The sequence below is a fragment of the Anser anser genome (assembly GCF_964211835.1).
Source record: "Anser anser genome assembly, chromosome: 13".
NCBI lineage: Eukaryota > Metazoa > Chordata > Aves > Anseriformes > Anatidae > Anser > Anser anser.
The window spans coordinates 2,246,248-2,264,384 of NC_139734.1; the positions used below are offsets into that span (position 1 = coordinate 2,246,248).

Genomic DNA, 18,137 nt, shown 5'->3' on the forward strand with positions numbered 1-18,137 from the left:
CCAGGCGTTTCAAGAATTTGAAGTTCCATTCCTAAAAGTAGTCTTAGCTAGGATAACTGTTGAATTTTTATTTTATTGAAGTCCCCAAGTGGAAACTCATTGGTTTGTTTAACCAATGTAATTTATTTTAATGTAAAATACACTTTTTTATGACAGAGAATGCTTCTGTCTCTGATTTGTCAAGTCTTTAAAACAATTTTTTGTTCCCACAAGCTGCCTTTTTAAAAAAGAAGAGAGCTCTTTGAAGGGCTTAACTGAAAACTTGTTGCTGGGTTGTGCATTTTCTTGTTTTCTCTCCCCCCCCCCAAAAAAAAAAAACGTAAACATCACTTCTTGCAATTTGTACTTGTAATTTTCAGAATCTCTAATCCAGAGTTTCTTTGGATCACTGGTAGGCATTAAAATAAAAGTTGGCGTTGTTTCTCTCACCTGTATTTCCAGTTCTAAGAACAACACATTTAATTAAATGTTCTAGATGTCTTTCTTGTCAATATCTTAGAAAAAATGGTTCATTTAATTTGTCACTACATAAATTTTTACGTAAATTAAGTCACATAAGACTTTCTAGGCTAATCTAAAAATAAAAAAGGCGGAAAGAAACAAAACAAAACCCTAAGAGGCGTGTGTCAGACAAAAAAAAAAAAAGTCACTGAAATTCTGCATTGAGGTGCAGGAGAAATGAGAGGCAGCTCCAGTAAAATTTTTTGAGCTGGCCAGCTTTTAAAATTTAAAAATATTTCAAGCATTAGCTCTGACCTGCCCACAGTGAGACAACAGCGGAGTTCAGATTTTACATCTGATCTAAGAAGCTGCCACAGTGAAAAGTTTCAGTGAAGCAGGGGAAGTCCAGGAGATGGTGAGACTCGCACAGCTAGACCATCATGTTTTACATGAGACAGTGCCTAAGGGTAAGCAGTTCAAAACCTGACTGTTCAAAGCTGATGATGCTTCAGGAGCAGGGCTTCTTCCAACTCCGTGCTCATCTGAATTTTCCTGTCAGTGTTCAGAAAGGGAATTGACAATGAGATGAAGAAAAATCCCTAAAGCTGAGGGATAAAAGGCTAAGAGATAGTTTAATTTGAACCACTGGATGTTTTTGGAGGACAGAAAAGAACAGTGGATTGTATGTTAAGACTTGAAACAGTCGTAGTGCTATTTTCATTTGATGTGACCTCCTGTATAAAAACAACTGAGAGCCTGTATCAGGAGAGAACCCAACTGAAGGGTTTTATAAGGCAGAAAGCCAATCTTTCCCGATTACTCTTTTCTGTTCGTCACTGAACTCTCAGGACAAGCCCAGAAACAATCAGGAACTGGCTCTGCAGCCTTTCAGACCCGAGCGCTCCGTTAGAGGAGCCGCTTCTCCTCCCGGCTGCGCCAGTCCCGTGGCCATGGCCTATCAGCGCTCCGTCAGCGCCACACAAGGGCGGCGGGGCGCGGTGCTTCCCGGGGCGGGAAGCCGGAAAGTGCCGAAGCCGCTCGGGTTGGGAACCGAAGGGTGCCGAGGCCGCTCGGGTCGCAGCCGAAGGAAGCCGAGGGCGCTCGGGCGGAGCGCGGCGGCCGGCGGGGGAGGGCAGCGCGGCGCAGCGCCCCCTGGCGGCGGCGCGGCGGGGGCGGCGCGCGAGCGGAGCCGAGCCTGAGCCCGAGCGCGAGCCCGAGCCCGAGCCCGAGGAGCGGCGGCGGCCGTTCGTGAGGGGAAGGGCGGCCGGAGCGCAGGTAACGCGGACCCTCGCCACCCTCCCCCGTCCCCCGCCGCCCCCCGCTCCCCGCCGCCGCTCCCCCGGGCAGGGCCGGGCCGCTCCGGAGCTGCGGGCCTGGGCCCGGGCCCGCCGCCTGTCAGCGCGGCCCGCCGCCCCCGGGGGCCTCCGGGCGCTGGCTCCGCGTCCAGCCGCGGCCGGGGAGCTCCTCCCGGGGGCTGCCCGGCCCCTCGGGGCGCCCCGCTCCCCCTTTTGCTGCCTCGCCTCCCCGGAACGGCCCTGCAGATGCCCGGGGAGCGGGGCTGTTTCTCTTCCTGGGCAGGGAAGGGAGGTAGCCGCAGCGTTTCCAGCGGCGCCGGGGCAGGTATGCACGGGTCCTGGTGGCCGGGCCCTAAACACGCTGCCGAGCCTCTCCTAAATACTGGTGGAAATATTCCACAACTGAAAACAAACCTCTGTTAACGCTTAGACCCTTTGAGGAACACCCATACGGCATCCTGGTTTTCAAACTTACCCTATTTGCTATTGAATTAGACCAGCAGGTTTTTTCCTCTCTAGGAGATAAGAACAGAGGGTATATTCAGCTCTGCACGTACCTTGCACGGGAGGCAAAGGGACAGATGATAAAAAAAAAAAAACAAATTCGCAGAGTGCTGTAGCATTAAGCTTATGCTTAGTATCTCATGCCGAGATTTGGTTTTTCAAAATTATTAAACTGCAAATGTGGGACACTGTCACACCATTAAAGCCATAAATCCGTGGTTTTGCTTATTTGATACCTCTTGCTTTCTCTTCTTAGGAATGGAGGGGGAAAAACTGATCTCTGCAACAGACACGCAGTATTCTAGTGCGCTCCTTCAGTCTTTGAACGAACAACGTGGCCACGGACTTTTTTGTGATGTTACTGTCATCGTGGAGGACCGGAAATTTCGAGCTCACAGAAACATTCTTTCTGCCTCAAGCACATACTTTCACCAGCTTTTCTCGGTGGCAGGGCAAGTGGTTGAACTGAGCTTTGTAAGAGCCGAAATCTTTGCGGAAATACTTAACTATATGTATAGTTCCAAAATAATCTCTGTCCGATCTGACTTACTTGACGAATTGATTAAATCAGGGCAACTGTTGGGCATTAAATTCATAGCCGATCTGTGCATACCACCTTCTGAAGGAAAAAGCACGTCAAACGAGGTCAAAGATGCTGCTTCAGAAACTTCAACGTCTACCCGCACTCAAAAGGATGCTGAAACACAAGTACCTGCAATCAGGCAAGAGGGTGGGGATGTATTGGGGGGGATGCCGGTTATAACTGAATCGTTCTCCTTGCATGGCATATCATATGAGACTGCAAAAATAACAGTGAGCGACTCAGATGATGACGATGATGTCATTTTTTGCTCTGAGATCATTCCTCCAAAAGAATGTACTAAAGATACAAGTGCTGCAACCCACAACCAACCTTGCCCAAATGCAGCTGGAGTTTCTGACCAAAAATCATGCAGCAGTGGTGGCTCCCCACTATTGACTAGCCCCACAGCAACTCAAAAACTCTCTTCCTCTGCTAACCAGCTGCATCCAAACCAAACACAATCAAGTGCGGAATCCCTCATCTCTGGGACACCGCAGCATTTGACACCTGAGATTATTTTGCTAAATCGGCCTCCAGTTAACACACCACCCAGTGTCAGCTCCTCACATCAAACACATGTGACCCCTACGATTAATTTGGTTGAGGAGAACCAGAAGCCATCTAACAACAGTTCCTCAGCTGAAACAGAAACGACTGCTGTTGATGATGTAGAAGAGGTGGTTGAAGATGACGACGATGTCATTAGCTCCTCTAGTCCTGGTTCAGTCAGCAATAGCTCTTTGGTTCAGCAGCCTGCTGCGTCCAAGGCCACAGCCTCTGAAGGATCAGGTGTACAGAAAAAACAGGTTGTTACGTTTTCACAAGAGCCATCTTCTAAGCCTGGAGAATTTAAAATAAAAATCTCAGATGTCCTTACTGGAAACAACAGGGAATTCAGTGCAGGCATTGCACCAAAACATGTGGCAGAAGGGCAGAAAATCATAACATTAGATACAGCCACTGAAATAGAAGGCTTATCCACAGGCTGTAAGGTCTATGCAAACATTGGTGAGGACACCTATGACATAGTCATTCCCGTAAAGGATGATCCCGAGGAAGGAGAAGCCAAGCGTAATGAAACGCCCAAAACATCTGGTGATGATTCTCCAGGCAGGAAACGCATGAAAGTTAAGCACGACGACCACTACGAGCTGATAGTGGATGGAAGGGTCTACTACATCTGCATTGTATGTAAGAGATCCTATGTGTGTCTGACGAGTTTACGGAGACATTTTAACGTTCATTCCTGGGAGAAGAAGTATCCGTGCCGATACTGTGATAAGGTTTTCCCTCTCGCAGAATACCGTACAAAGCATGAAATCCACCACACCGGCGAGCGGAGGTACCAGTGCTTGACGTGTGGCAAGTCTTTCATCAACTACCAAATCATGGCCTCACACGTAAGATCGGTCCATAGCCAAGACCCTTCTGGAGACACCAAGCTTTACCGATTGCACCCTTGCAGGTCGTTGCAGATCAGACAGTATGCATACATTACTGATCGTTCAAGCAGTATACCGGTATTAAATGAGAATGGAATTGTTTATCGTGTTGACACAGGAAAAGAGAGCACCGAAGGAACAACATCAAATCCTCCAGCCAAACAAATGACCTGGGATGATATTTTCATTCCGCAGGCAAACGAAGCAATTTTTAAACAAAATCAATCAGAGGGTAGCACTGAATTTGAGTTTGTAATACCAGAATCTTACTGAAATGCATTAAATGCTGGAAAAGGGCTTCAGTGCGGAAACACTGCAGCTGTTTTAAATGAACTGTTAAAATAATTGCAGAACAAATTGTTAAAGTGAAAACAAGTTAACTTGTTCTACCAAGTCATCAAATGGTAGTACTTAGATGGATCGTTAGTAGCTGCAAGCAATTTGTGGAAGCAATTCATCTGAAAGTTTACTTGAATACAGATTACGACATTTCCAAGGAGCTAGCAGTGTTTGCTAGTATGTTAATTTTGATCAAACTGTGGGGATTCGTAACTTGAAAAAGGTACAGTTTATTCTAAAGAACTAGAGATCTAAAGTCATTTGTAAAGTAATTGATGTATTTCCTGTACCCACACTTCTTATGTAAACCCTTTCTTTCATGGTAGCACTTTAATGCTGAACTGTGTTTAAACATTAATCAAGAAAACAGTAAAAATATTCATCATAGTCTCTTGAATGTGGAACCATTTAAAAAATTAATCCCACAACTCATTTTATTTTTTCTGAGCAATGCATTACTGCAAGGGTCCAGAGTTTGGAGTAGTGTATTTTTGAACTAGCATCTTCATTTTGCTTTTATAAGCAATATGAATCATCTGTCTTCATGCAAGTATTCTTGCCAACACGTTAGCCAGTCTGGGCTAACTTGAACAAACTTTATATTTGTGTTTGGCAGTATGGTGAGCAGAGTATTCAGTGTCTGGACCATTATAATTTACTCTTTGTAACAGGGAAAAAAGTCAGTGATCCGTAGCGAGGAAACTTGGAATGCTTAGGAAGATAATTTTGCCCTTTCAAATCTTGAGGAATATTGTTAGGTTTTCTTATTACAGAAGATACCAGTAGTTTGGAATAAAGTGCTGTTTTTTGCTCTTCATGAAGAAAGGTTTCAATCTGGTATATAAAAAAAAAAAAGTAATCCTTATGATATTTTTTTTTTTTTGCTAGCTGAAGGCTTTGAAATTTGCTTCTTAAAACTGAGAAATAACCCAAGTGCTGCGTCAGCTTAGGACTGAGACTGCTGAGGATCTTGTATGTCTATTTGGCTAGATTTTTAAGTGAAACAGGAATTTTTTTTTTTTCCTTCTCCCATTTATAGAAGGAATGTAACCATGTAATAATGATGAACCAACAATCAAAAAATACCCCTCATCCCTCATAGTCCACAGTATAATTCCTCTACAGCTGCCTAGTTGTCATCTGTTTTCAGTTTCAAGTTTATTATATTGCCCTGTTTTTTCTCCTTGCAATTGGTACATTTTTAGACTCAGGAGATGATTCAAGAAGTCCAACCTGAACAGGAAACAGTAGATCTGAGAAAAACAACTGTTTACCATAGTTTAGCATGTCAGATTTAGTGACTTCTTGAATTTCTGTAAATGGTAATACGAAAACTGCACAGAAATTCTAGCAATGACTGACTGAGCGAGATTGTTGTGCGTAGTGCTAGTTAGTTATTGTAACCTTTCATTGCTTAAATTACAGCTAAAAGTTTTTCTTCTCCTGTTTCAAGTAAGCGTCTTGGTCCTACGACTTTCAAAGATTTTAGGCATGTTATGAAGGTTCCAGTTGTATATGAACCTTCCTGACAGAAAGATACTTAACTGGTAAATGGTTCAAATACAACTGGAGCTATAAAAAAGGGTACCAGAAATGCATAACGATGGGAGAAAGAGGAGAATGTTTACTTTCTACGTGTAATACTCAGCACTTCTGTTTTGTAGGCCAAAAATTATATACGTGGTTATTTCCCAGATCATGTTGCAAATGCCTTTGAGTATAACGGAATATGCTTTCAAATGTTACAGGTTGGATGTAGTCTGAGATAGTATTGCAGCAGCCACATGTAATCCTCACAAGGAGTAAGTATTGATTGCCTGACGTAGCTGGCTGCGTGCTGTGTAGAAATTTCATGAACTTTTGGTCATAAAAAATGCGATGGTTCTGTAGTTGACATGACACATAGAGAATTAAGGATACACTGCAAAGTGTGCGTTCAGTAATAACAAAAAATAATGGCTATCAATATTTGCTGCTGATATATTTAAACCTTAAATTAAACTGTGCCTACTAAAGGTCTCTCTTTGGAGGAAAACTGGAAAATTAGGGCTTTGTAACTGTATTTTTGCTAGAAGACTCGTGCTTGCATGTGTCTCAGGGTCTTCAGTTTTCCTTGGAAGTGATTTTTGATATCCAAAGTCCAGAGGTCACATAAAGCGTTTTTTAATTTTACTTCCAATATTTATTGATTTGGAAACATGTTAGATCCTCTTTAAACTTTATGGGGTCATGAGCTTTTATATTTAGATTCCTGGCTATTGCACTTATATTTGTTCGTTTGTTTTTAAACATTTAGCTTCCACTTTAACTTAATGAAAAAACTTATGTAAATATTAAGAAATTGGCTTTGGGGTAATGAGCGAAAAAGTTGGAATCTGAAAAAGCATTTATATAAAAATTAACAATTTCAACAGAGTGCTAGCAAACCTCAGTCATTTATACACATATAAAAACATTAACGGATCTGCTGCAAAATGTAATGATGGTGGTTGCATCCTCATTGTATGGTTTCTTTGGAGATTCATCCCATAGCATTCCAGTATATGAATAAAATAAAAAACAAGAAAAAAATCACCTGCTTATTTATTTTGTACTGTTAAGGCATGCAGCTTATAAAAAGATGCAGAAGCTGACAACTATATACATTGAACATTTGAGTTCTACACCTGTTACCTATGAACTGTTCCATGTGAAAAATCAATAATTTTTGCTAGATCTGTAATGTATATACTTGTATAGCCTTTCTTTAACATACTTTTTAAAGTTGTGTTCTACTTTTCATTAATCAATACTTGATATTAGGTCTTTGAGCTTTCTATGTCAAAAAATAAAAAGTTTAATTCCAGAGATGTGTAGCATGTTTCTTTTCGATCACAAATCAGCTTCTGCAATCTAACATGTTCAATGGCTAATAGTTTGTAACATTCTTCTCCAGGTCTATAAGAATAGCAGGAAACTCTCCCTAGAGGTTGTTTTTGTTGTTTTTATTTTTATTTGAGGTTTTCTTTGTTGTTTTTTTTCTGTTTTTCCTTTGATTGAACACTTTCCAAGAAAGCATTTTAGCTGAAACACTCCTCTGCATATTTTTAAGCTGAATTTTGTTATATATGCTTACCCTTCAGACCAGTAGAGTACTCTGTCCAACTACTAATGTGGTTGCAAATGACCTAGAAATCAAGAAAAATATATATAGTGACCAGCACAATGCATTTCAGCTAGCTCAGCGTTAGGTCTTCTATTCTTAACTGGTTATCATATGGAATAGTCAGATTGCTGTGGAACGGTGGCTAACATTGAGAAAATTACTGACTTCAGTTGAGCTTAGCACAGATAAGGGATACAATTCAATGAGTAATATATAAAAATGATAGTTTAGATGTCTTTATCTACTTGGCACAGGTCTTCCACTTACTTCTGTTAACATCAAATAGCAGTTGGCATGATCAGGAAAGAATTAGGCCCAAATACAATAAACACAAAAGTACATGAAACTCTTAACTGGATGGATTATTCACCCATGTTAAGCAGAAGTTCAGCAGCAATGACTTTACAGTGACTGAAATCAACGTGCCCCGTTATGTGGGTAGGGCTGCAAAACTATGATGTGTGGGGACATCTGAGGCTTAACAAAACAGAACTTAATAATAAAACAAATCTCTGCCTACTCCTGGTAGAACCACCCATTTCCCAGTACAGCAAATCCTGTTGTTTTGTGTTTTTGTTTGTTCTTAAATGCATGCTGTTAAACCAAATTCCTCAACTAGCATTAAAGGTGCTTGTGAAACAGGACCATTGCTAAAGCGTAAAATGCAAGTTATAAATGTTTACAAAAATCACACAATTTTATTTAACCTTGGTAAAGTAATAAAAGGGTACATATGAGTCACAATTTTACGTTCGCATAAGAAATAATGAATACAGTGCAGAATGTTGCAGTTACATTAAACAGTTTTACTCAAGCAGAAGGTAGTGGGTAGTTCAACAGAAAAATCCAACTGGTAATTTTTTATTTTTTTTTTATAAATGTGACAATGGCCTTATCCTTTTACAGTGAATTTAAAGCAGCAATGTAATTTTTGCTTAAATATTCCTTAGAGTTCCTTAAAAAACAAGAATTTGGATAATTTCCTAAGTTTAGTATATCTGTCAAGTCGAAACCAATGACACCATCATTTCCTTACTGTTTCTCTGCCACTAAGTTGTGCTCCCCTCATGAGTTTTCTTAGTCCTGTCCTATAGTGTCCCCTAGTCCTTCTAGCCCTATTTGGTAGACAGGCACAAATGGTATAGTATGTTTGTTGAAAGTGGGACAGGACTGTTAGCTTCCATTTCAAGGATGCAGCAATAAAAAGTTTTCTGATATTAAATGTATGTATCCTTCAAATTCTAGGTTTGTGGGGAGTTTTATCAGAGGTACTGCCTATTTGGAAATTGCACACGAATCTCTTTAACAATATTTCGTTCACAAAAACGTAATATAAAATGGATGAAGCCCTAGTATGCAAATTTATTTTCAATATGCAAATTTACAGGAGCTGCACTTCAACGATCTCAGTAAAACAAAATGTCACCAGGAAATGTTCTGCATACACTACTGCTTTAAATCCCAAGAGCTGTATTGCTTTCTCCAGCTATTTATTTTTCTTTGTTGCTGGAGAAAAGGTACATGCTTGCTTCTGGATAAAAGGTGTCATCCTTTAACTTACTGATATATTGACTAGAGTTTGACAGTGGAATGATAAGGTTAACACACAGCCGAGCTAAAGGCTTTGCAAATGCATAGTAGTAAAAACAGCATTATAAAGTGTGGGTATACTTTGAAAAGTGAGATCAGGGACTTCAGCATTTGTTTTCCATTTTGACAGTATTTCAATTTGTTTAGCTTAAGAGCAGAGAGATGCTACAGTTTAAATTCTAGCTGTTGTTTTCTTTCCCTAGCATGTATACCACTTCCAGATTCTGCATGCCAGATTTAGCTTTCTGGTACCTTTCTGTCTGCATCAAATTGAAGGTCATGTAGACCACTTAAGAATAGGATCAACAGTTTGGTGCAAAGGAAATCAAATCTTTAGGAAATAAGGAATAAAATGTCAATACCTTTTTTTTTTTTTTTTTTTTTTTTTTACCTCTGAAGCAAGCAGTTGAGAATGCTCAGGTTGAGCAGCTCAGATCTAAAAGCTGTCATCTGAAGTCACTTCCTGGAGTAGAACCACACTTTACAGGACATTATTGTATCACATAACAAAGCTGACCTTCTTTTGTTATGCAGGATGCATGCAAAATCTGTTGGAATCTAAATCAATCAGCACAGTCATCAGCTGAAGATTAAATGAAAGTCACAACAATAATTGTAAATTCCTATCAGCTTCACCCTATATTACATGGTGTTGAATTTTATCCATGTGAGACTTACATCTTGGAGAACTAGTAGTGGAAATTCCTTATGTGCAGCCTGTAATACAGCTACTAAAACGGTGCTTATTCAGGGTGCTGATTCAACCCGTTAAAAAAGTTAAAATTAGAAGCGTAAAAAAAATTCCCAACCAAACAGAAGGCAAAAAAAAAGTTTTCACTGCATTGTTTCAGTGACTTGTGGATAGTTCCTGATGCTCTTTTTAGGAATACAAGGAAGATTTAGGCAGTGCAACCACCCGAACTGTTTGATTTCAGCATTACATATACAGAATTCAGAGACAAACAACTGCATTTCACCTTTTATCTTAAGAAGTAACCCAAAATAAACCAGCTAATAAAGCTTATTAAAGTTTTTCCTGTCAAAAAAGCAATATTCCAGTTGTTCTGCTAGACACATATGAAAATACCCTATGAAGTTATCTCTATTCTTTAGTTTTAGTGTTAAGAGACGCTGTCGTGGCTCCTCACGAGGATTTCCATTACACAGACTGTAATCAACAAGTGACGTGAGCTAGGTTCTGTGGCCCCACAAAATCCCAACAACTGGAGACCAAAGACCAAACAAAACAAGCATCAAGCTGAGCTGTCTGCAAGCACACTCACCTTGAACAGATAGATATTCTTGGGCAACTGTTGGTCCTGGCTACTCTTACTTCGGCTTGGCTCAAGATGGAGTAAGGCAGACCAGAATCTAACATACGTGTCGTGACACTTTATTAAAAACCAATGACTATATGAACCTCACTGGAAAATGAGGAGGCTGGAATTTAGGTCCCCTGCTACTCACCACCACTGCAAAACATCCGCAGTATATCCCGTTCCTCACACCCCACTGATAAACCTCTGAAATAAGTTTTGCATGAAATAACAGTCTGATCAACTAGTCATATTTGCAGTTATCTTCTGTTTCTATCCTCCTGCTACCTCCCACAGTAAAATATAAATACAAAATGTTCACAATTATTTCAATGGCAAGTATTTCTTCTCTCCCACATTCTTTATGGCGTATAAGGTGGTGGCTTTTCAAAAGGTGGAAAATACGGCGGGGAGTAACGAGGCGGTGCATTGGAAGACCACATATAGCTGGGAGAAGGTGACACTGACTGGGGGTCGTCGGAGAGGCCAGAAGGAGTGGAGGCTGGAAACACGCTGGAATGCTGCAGGAAAAAAGCGAGAAAGCTGTAACATTTCTAAATAAAGGACAATGGTAAAATAAGATTTCATTACCGAGCAGTGTAAGATTAATATTTCAAGACTCAACTCTGCAAAGCATGTGTACACACAAGTAAGCATTCAAATAACTCGTTGCACTCAAGGAGGCATTTAAGAATTTCTCTCTCATCACTTCTGCTGCGTACCTGCTTGCGTTTCACATAGCCTGGCCAACTGAAAACTGATTAATCTCTTTCACATCTTGGGTTTCATACATCAGTGAGTGGCAACAAAGAGGCTAGAGATCATTTCTTCTTGTACTACTTTTATCACTAATTAAAAAAGAAAAAAGCAACCAAAAGAAAAACAATGGCAATAAGATAGTGAAATCCTTCAGTAAGTACAAAGCTTCAAAAGGTTTTACACAGAAAATTTGTGCGTGCCTGAAAATTAACTTCTGCTCTCCAAAATACCTTTGTTATCAAAAATACCTTAAGCCTAAAGTCATATGACGTTGGCACTGTGAGAGACCTGTGAACATGCTGCGTTCTGTCCACAAATAGGCCAGACAAATTAACTCTGAATAGGTAATGAAATACTGTCACTTACACCGGCTCCTGGGCCACCAATACACTGGTATCTTTATCCCTGGCAATCATATTCCCAAGCTGCACCTTGTGTTACCATTTGGCCACCTGGCCCATCCTAAGGAGGCACTCGTAGGGCAGCCTGGGGAAGGGACAGGGTCATGCTATCAGCACACTGCGTTTCTGAAAAGTGTTCCTGCTTTGGCACTGAGCAGCAAGCACCCTCAGGCTGGCTCATCCCATGGGCTGCGGGCAGGCACTGCTCACCCAGAGCCAGCATGACAAAAGGTGTGCCAGGAGAGGATTTGTATGGCACTGCTGAGGGATCAGCACTGGAGCAGGGCACTCACACCCTGCAAGACTGAGCTGCAGACAACGTTCAAGGTCAGATTTTATCCTGGTCGGGGCAAGGATGACTGACTGTGGAGATAGTAAATTGTTTTCAAACAGCTTTTTTTTTTAATGCTTACTTACTAAATCACTTACCTAAAACTGACCTGTGACAGTTTATTGATTGGATATATAACCCATGAAAGCCCAGCTTGGTCATCTAGGTGGCCACAGAAAGCCATACAGCTCATTCTCATTTTAAATAACACAGCAGCCCCCATCAGTGGCAACCCCGAGCCTGCAGAACCACTTATTTGGAAAGACACTGCTGCAGCAGCACAGCACGGACACCGTTGAGCAAAGGCAGCCTTGGGTTTCAAACACAACAAAGCATCTGAGTGCTGCTGCCTGGCAACAGCCCAAGGCTTTGAGGAGAGCTGCCTTTGTTGCAGCTGCAGAGCCGGCCTGGCTTGCTCCAGCTTCAGGCAGCAGCCCGGTTTTATTAACGAAGCCAGCACTAATACCTCTCTTTCGAAAGGGGATAAGAGGCAGAACATGCTGCTGCTGCTGCGGTGAAATGAACCATTCATCTGCATCCTCTTGCAGAAGGCAAAACGTTGCAGGACTGAGATGTGCTCAGCTAATTGTCCCCTGGCCACCAGACCATGCAAAGGGAAGAATAACATACAGGCTGCCACCCCCACCAGAACAGCTTCCTCCTGCCCAGTTCCTGTCTCAGCATATCGCAAAGACTTTGTCACCATGAAGAGCCCGCCCTCCTGGGGGATGTCCCTTCCCATGGTGAGTACTAGTAACTGCCAACATCCATCGGCAAAAACCAGAGCGCCAGTTCTGCTATCTTACATTGTGTGGAAAAGCAAAGATGCTACGGGGACACAAATTTCCTTACAGACTTTGGAGTGGCATTTTTTTCTTTTCTTTTCCTTGGGAAAGAGGTCACTTAGAGTGGGAAGTACTGACCTTGCCAATTTTAGCACCAGAATTTTTGCAGCCTTCGAGAGGGCCTTGAGGAGCAAGGTTGGGCATGCTCCATATGCTACAGAACAGCAGGGGAGAAGGTATCAGTGTGGTAAAGACACTGCTCAGATCAGAAAAGATAAAGAGCCTACACAACCAGAGCCCTCAGCTAATGCTTTCACACAGGCTCTCACATTTCCTCGAGGACAAGAAAGGATCACACTTAGAACTGCGTCTGAAAGCAAGACTTGGCTATTTTAAATTTAGATTACCTTGATTTACAACCAGCTTTTGTTGGCCAGCTCCTAAGCCAACACCTGTGGTATCACAGCAGTGAGAAACAAGGGCTTTCATCTGCTGGCTGAGATGTAAATGCTAGGAGAGCCCCAGCAGTACTTTTAGTTGAAAAGCAGGGCAAATCAACCCATGCTGAGCTCACTGCTGGTGCAGTAGCAGCACAGACAAGCACAGAGTTAAACAGTGCTTATTATCAGCTGAGTGTCTGGCAAATGGACTTCACAGAAGAGCTTGTTTAGGTATATGCTGAGGTTGGCATTTCTGTAACAGGAAAAAGTTATACAACACTGCTGACTGTCCCAGGTTGTGCTAATCTCAAAAAATAAGTCACGAATCTGTATACATAAGTCCTAGAATTTCTGATGTTCAAATATCTCTAAGAAATTCCAACAACAGTGTTGTCCAGTGGCACTAGCAGTAAAAACAGAAAGGTTTGGATGCAAGGCACATTTAGTGCATGGGTCTGATGGGGGAGATTGTGGCTACTGCAGACCACATCTCTTAGCTGACGTCTAAGAAATTGAGCTCTTGTTAATTAAAAAAAGTCTCCAGCCATGATGGTTGCCAAGAAAATGTATGATGTTAAATTAACATCACCACTCTGGTAATATCCACCTGAAGGAAGAACTGATGTTGAAGCAGATATGGACATTTCTACAAATGAAAACTGATGCTGACAGCAAGGTTCAAGTGAAATCACAGGTCCATAACTCAGAAGAGACAGGGATTGCAGCAGCAGTGGTGTTTGCAGGGACTGCTCTTAGAACAGCTGAAGTATGTCGGAAAAACAGAAGAGGTTTTCAGTTGGTATACCAGGAGCTCAGAGAGCTCATTTTCAAAAGCTCATCTGTTTCTCTCGGGCACAGCAGCTGGCCTAATAAAAACTATCACCAGAACATCTTGCTTTGCCTCTATCCTCAGAGCATCACAGATGCCAGAGGCAATGCCTATTTTTAATGTGGCCTCTGCTGGTGAATGACAGGGGAAGCAGGCAGCACGTCCTGTTGCCTTCTCCTCAAGGAGAAGCTTTCAGGAAAACCTTGTCTTAGTCAGAGAGAGTGCTGCCAAGGAGCAGTGGATAGTAAGAAAGGCCTGGTGTTCTCTGTATGAACAGGAAAATTAAACCGTGTAAATGACAGGAAGACAGGCCTCCAGAGTCCTGCAGACTGGGCTATATTTAACTTTCTAGCTAAACAAGGAAACATCCCATAACGTTCTGTACCTGAAAGTCATACGCAGAGTACGGAGGCAGGTGAGGAGTGCTGTGGTAGTAGGTGTTGTAAGATGTCACCTGTGGCCTCGAGTAATAGGACACCGTAGGATGTGCATTTTCAACCGTGCAGTTCAGCGTAGGGAGGGAAGGAGTCTGTTAAAACAAAGAGAATCTCAGCTGCTAACCAGGACATCTTCAGAGTCACCAAAAACTGACAGCTGAATGAAAACAGAGATGATTTAAAGGAGCAAAGTGTCTCCCTAGAGCTTGATTCTGCTGAATCAGCAGCTAGCAATCCAGTTCCCTCTTAGGCAGCAGGCAAGTCTTGAGGTCATTTCATTCTTTACCAATCCATTGTTTCCTTTAGATTCCCCAGAACAAGCCTGGCAATAGCCCAGTGCATGCTAGTACTCAAAGTGACTGCTTGGACTATTTCTCCTATTTGTGAAGGTGCTAAGTGTTAATTTTGATTACTCTATTATTCAGCGCATTTTGAGATCGGCATATTTCAAATCCTCTTGTGCTGCTGTTCACAGACACTTCCATATATCTTTTTGCAGTGGTTTACAAACTGTCTGGTGTGGGTCAAATCTCAAAAGACTGTAACGCACAGCTGGGAATGTATCTCAAGATGTGTTTGGGAAGATTTTAGTGGGTCTGAAAACAGAGTAGGAAAGTTCAAAATTCTGAAATAAGGCACCCCTGGCGAAGGGCCCAAGATTTGTTTGTAAGAAAAATATATTGCCGAGACAAAAAATGCTCTTTTTCTGTGTGTCTCATTTTGTATTATTCCAAATGAGTCACAAGAGACTGAAAAAAGAAATATGTTTTGAATGTTCAGCTCTCCCCATTGATTTGTTCTCGGCAGAACAAAACTGTATGGGACGTGACAAGCAGCCTGGTTGAGTGAGGGTACTTCAAAGCTTGTGGTGCCAGAACAGCATTTTTTTCCACTCTCTGAAGTTTGCACTCTCTTGCCTGGCTTTGGTCCTAAGCTTACCTTCTCAGATTCTGCACCATTAAGAAACTAGATGGAGAGTTTCAGCCTAGCAGGGCTGCGTAATACAGTTCAGAACTCTACTATTGCTATAAAATCAACAATTTGAGAGCAACAACCACGCATTTCCTTGTTGAAGGTCAGTGCTATGAAAAGAAAGATCATTTTTAAAGAAAAAGTTCATTTTTATTCATACTGGTATTGCCAACACTTCCGAGAAGGTTCCTTTTGAAAATAAAATCCCTATTTCTTTTCATCTTTTCTAATTGTGTTCAGGCAGTGACACCAGATCAGAAAAGTTAATCATTTTCACTTTCTCCTTAGAATTATTTCATGTCCTTCTTCCTGGCCTGATTGCAGTGATGCATAGATCATTTGCACTGAAATATCAATAGCTGTTTCCATGCTTATTTTAAAAAGGCAATTTGTCTGATTTGCACAGAAATTGGTATCACCTTACCATGTCTTTAAAGCCTCCAAGTATCGCTGCTGTAATGATCCCTAGGAATAGCCCCACTATGTTCAAAATTGTTGCCGACCAAAGCAAGTGGTAAAGGTGAATGATGTCCTGGCAGCTGCTGACATCAATGTATTCATAGTAGCCTCCAGAAATCTCTACTCTGCTGGATTAGGAAAAAAAAAAATCCCACAATAAAACAATAATGATAAAAAAACGCACCACATAATAAAACCTAAGCTCTTCACTGGGCAGTAAAACACACACTGCAATTTAATGATTGCCTGGACCTAACCACCAAGAAGAGAGTGAGGGTAAAGCCTGCTAGATCCCATTCTTGTGGCATCTGAGATCTCCCTGCATGATACTGGCAGCAGAGATGCCCTGATATGCTGTGAAACAAACAAGTCCTGCGAGACCTACTAATATCAAAATGCCCTTGAGTCTGAACCTGCCTCTTGTTTCCATCAACTGAAATCTCCAGAGCCAGCCCTTCATGCTGGTGGCTTCCCAAGGACATACCAGTCCTGGAATCAGTAGGGAAACCAGCCTCCTTCCCCTATTACTCACTTCCAGTTTCTTCTTTTCCTTTTTCTTGTTGTAGTGGGCCACTGCAGAAGAGATTGCAATGAGGAGATGATTTCAAGCAGAATCGAGGCAGAGGTTAACCACTGGCCTTGGCTGTGAAGTGCCTGAACAACCTGAACTAGAGAAAGCACATACCATGACTGCCTTTAACAACACAACCTGTACTTACTGCTTGTACGAGCTTGTTCCTATGGAGATGCGTAAGAGCATAATGCTCTCAGTGAACCCTGGTACACCATCAAGAACATTCAGCACTGTACAGACTTTAAAGAATACTATAACGACGTGAAGAACCATGAAGCTGCTGAATCTCACCAGGGATGGCAACCCTGCACAGCATTCAACATGAAGGGGCTCATACAATACTGCTGCATCCAGCATTCCTGGCATCACAAAGGACGTAAAATTGCCTCGCTTTTTCAGTAATTCCCATCCTTTACACAATAAACGTGTTAACCAGCCTTTAGTGCCTTTCTTACTGAGATCCCAAAAGAACCAGCATCTCCACAGTGCAATGCACTTATGGGGCACCAAGCAAGATTAAGATTGTAACAACTGGTACAAAATAAGGGAAAATGGGTCTAAGGCAGAACCCTGAACCAGGCTGGCTGGGGAAAAAATAAATAAATAAACACCCATTAATACAGAACAGTTACGAATTTTTCTGTTCCAGTCACTTCTAGGTGTATCATTCCCTTCAGTTAGTAAAAAGCAATCATGTTCTTTAAATGCTCACACAGAAACGACGTACTACGGAGACAAGGGATTACCCTTCCCAGCATGCTGAGCCACCCTCTTCCAACAGCATCTTTTGATCTCCCTCCACAGTCAATGATTTACACTGGGGCCAGCTCAACTAAGTATGATGAGAAACATTAACCTCGAAACAGCCCTAGGCAAGAGCCAGCACTAAGAAAATCATTTTCTTCTCTGCTGACACACACTAGACACTCCAAATGATATAAGAACTGCATGCTCCACAGTTAGCTTAGGCACAGCAGCCGGATCAAACAATGGTGTGATCACTGTGTGAGAGTGCTCTGTTGCTTCTGACCCTTCTGACTCAGCCTTGCACACTGCTGGTGCGCTTTCCACTCTTGTATCCATAGAAGATATTCGCTGGGCAAAGAGGGCGCTGATTTATGAACATGCAGGTGGCACTAGTTTGTGAACTCTCCTCCCTGTTACTAGGGTGGGGAACAAAACAGCGAGGAAGGTGAGGAAGAACAGCGTCGGAAGAACAGTGTCAGAGTCTTTATCTACTAAAATGAAATAAAACCCAATGAACAAGTGGTACCCACAGGTGTCAGGACAAAGGACACTCAACAGTGGGAAAAAAAAAGGGACCAGGAATGGAAGTAACGGAACATTACACCCATAATGGGAAGTAACACCCATTTTTCCAGCTGGACTGGCGTGGGGTATGCTTACATGTAGCTGGCATAGATTTAGTATACTTCATACACCCCTTCACTCTCTTTCTGACTGGGAGTCCTTATGGGGAGCAACGACAGCTTCA

At 42.0% G+C, this 18,137-nt stretch overlaps 2 protein-coding genes across 9 annotated transcripts in view; one reads left to right on the top strand and one right to left on the bottom strand.

Moving 5' to 3' along the window:
* The first annotated feature begins 1,563 nt into the window (after positions 1 to 1,563).
* On the top strand, positions 1,564 to 7,451 carry ZBTB33 (zinc finger and BTB domain containing 33). The gene is made up of 2 exons (XM_083797734.1): positions 1,564 to 1,716; positions 2,497 to 7,451. Exon 2 carries the CDS (start codon positions 2,499 to 2,501, stop codon positions 4,536 to 4,538), a length of 2,040 nt encoding a protein of 679 aa, XP_083653860.1. The 5' UTR covers positions 1,564 to 1,716; positions 2,497 to 2,498; the 3' UTR covers positions 4,539 to 7,451.
* A 972-nt stretch (positions 7,452 to 8,423) lies between these two features.
* The window catches only part of TMEM255A (transmembrane protein 255A), a 33,583-nt gene continuing 23,869 nt past the window's right edge, over positions 8,424 to 18,137 (bottom strand). For 5 of the 8 annotated variants that reach the window (XM_083797737.1, XM_083797741.1, XM_083797743.1 and 2 more), the window contains 3 exons: positions 16,034 to 16,196; positions 14,586 to 14,729; positions 8,424 to 11,176 (listed from right to left, as the gene is read on the bottom strand). In XM_083797737.1, coding sequence (XP_083653863.1) covers positions 11,018 to 11,176; positions 14,586 to 14,729; positions 16,034 to 16,196 — 466 coding nt within the window. In that variant the 3' untranslated portion in view covers positions 8,424 to 11,017. The remainder of the gene's footprint in view (positions 11,177 to 14,585; positions 14,730 to 16,033; positions 16,197 to 18,137) is intronic. The other 3 variants (XM_083797739.1, XM_083797742.1, XM_083797740.1) reach the window with 1 other exon arrangement.

Coding starts and splice junctions, on each gene's coding strand:
- ZBTB33 (XM_083797734.1), top strand. CDS start 2,499: ATGGAGGGGGAAAAACTGATCTCTGCAACAGACACGCAGTATTCTAGT.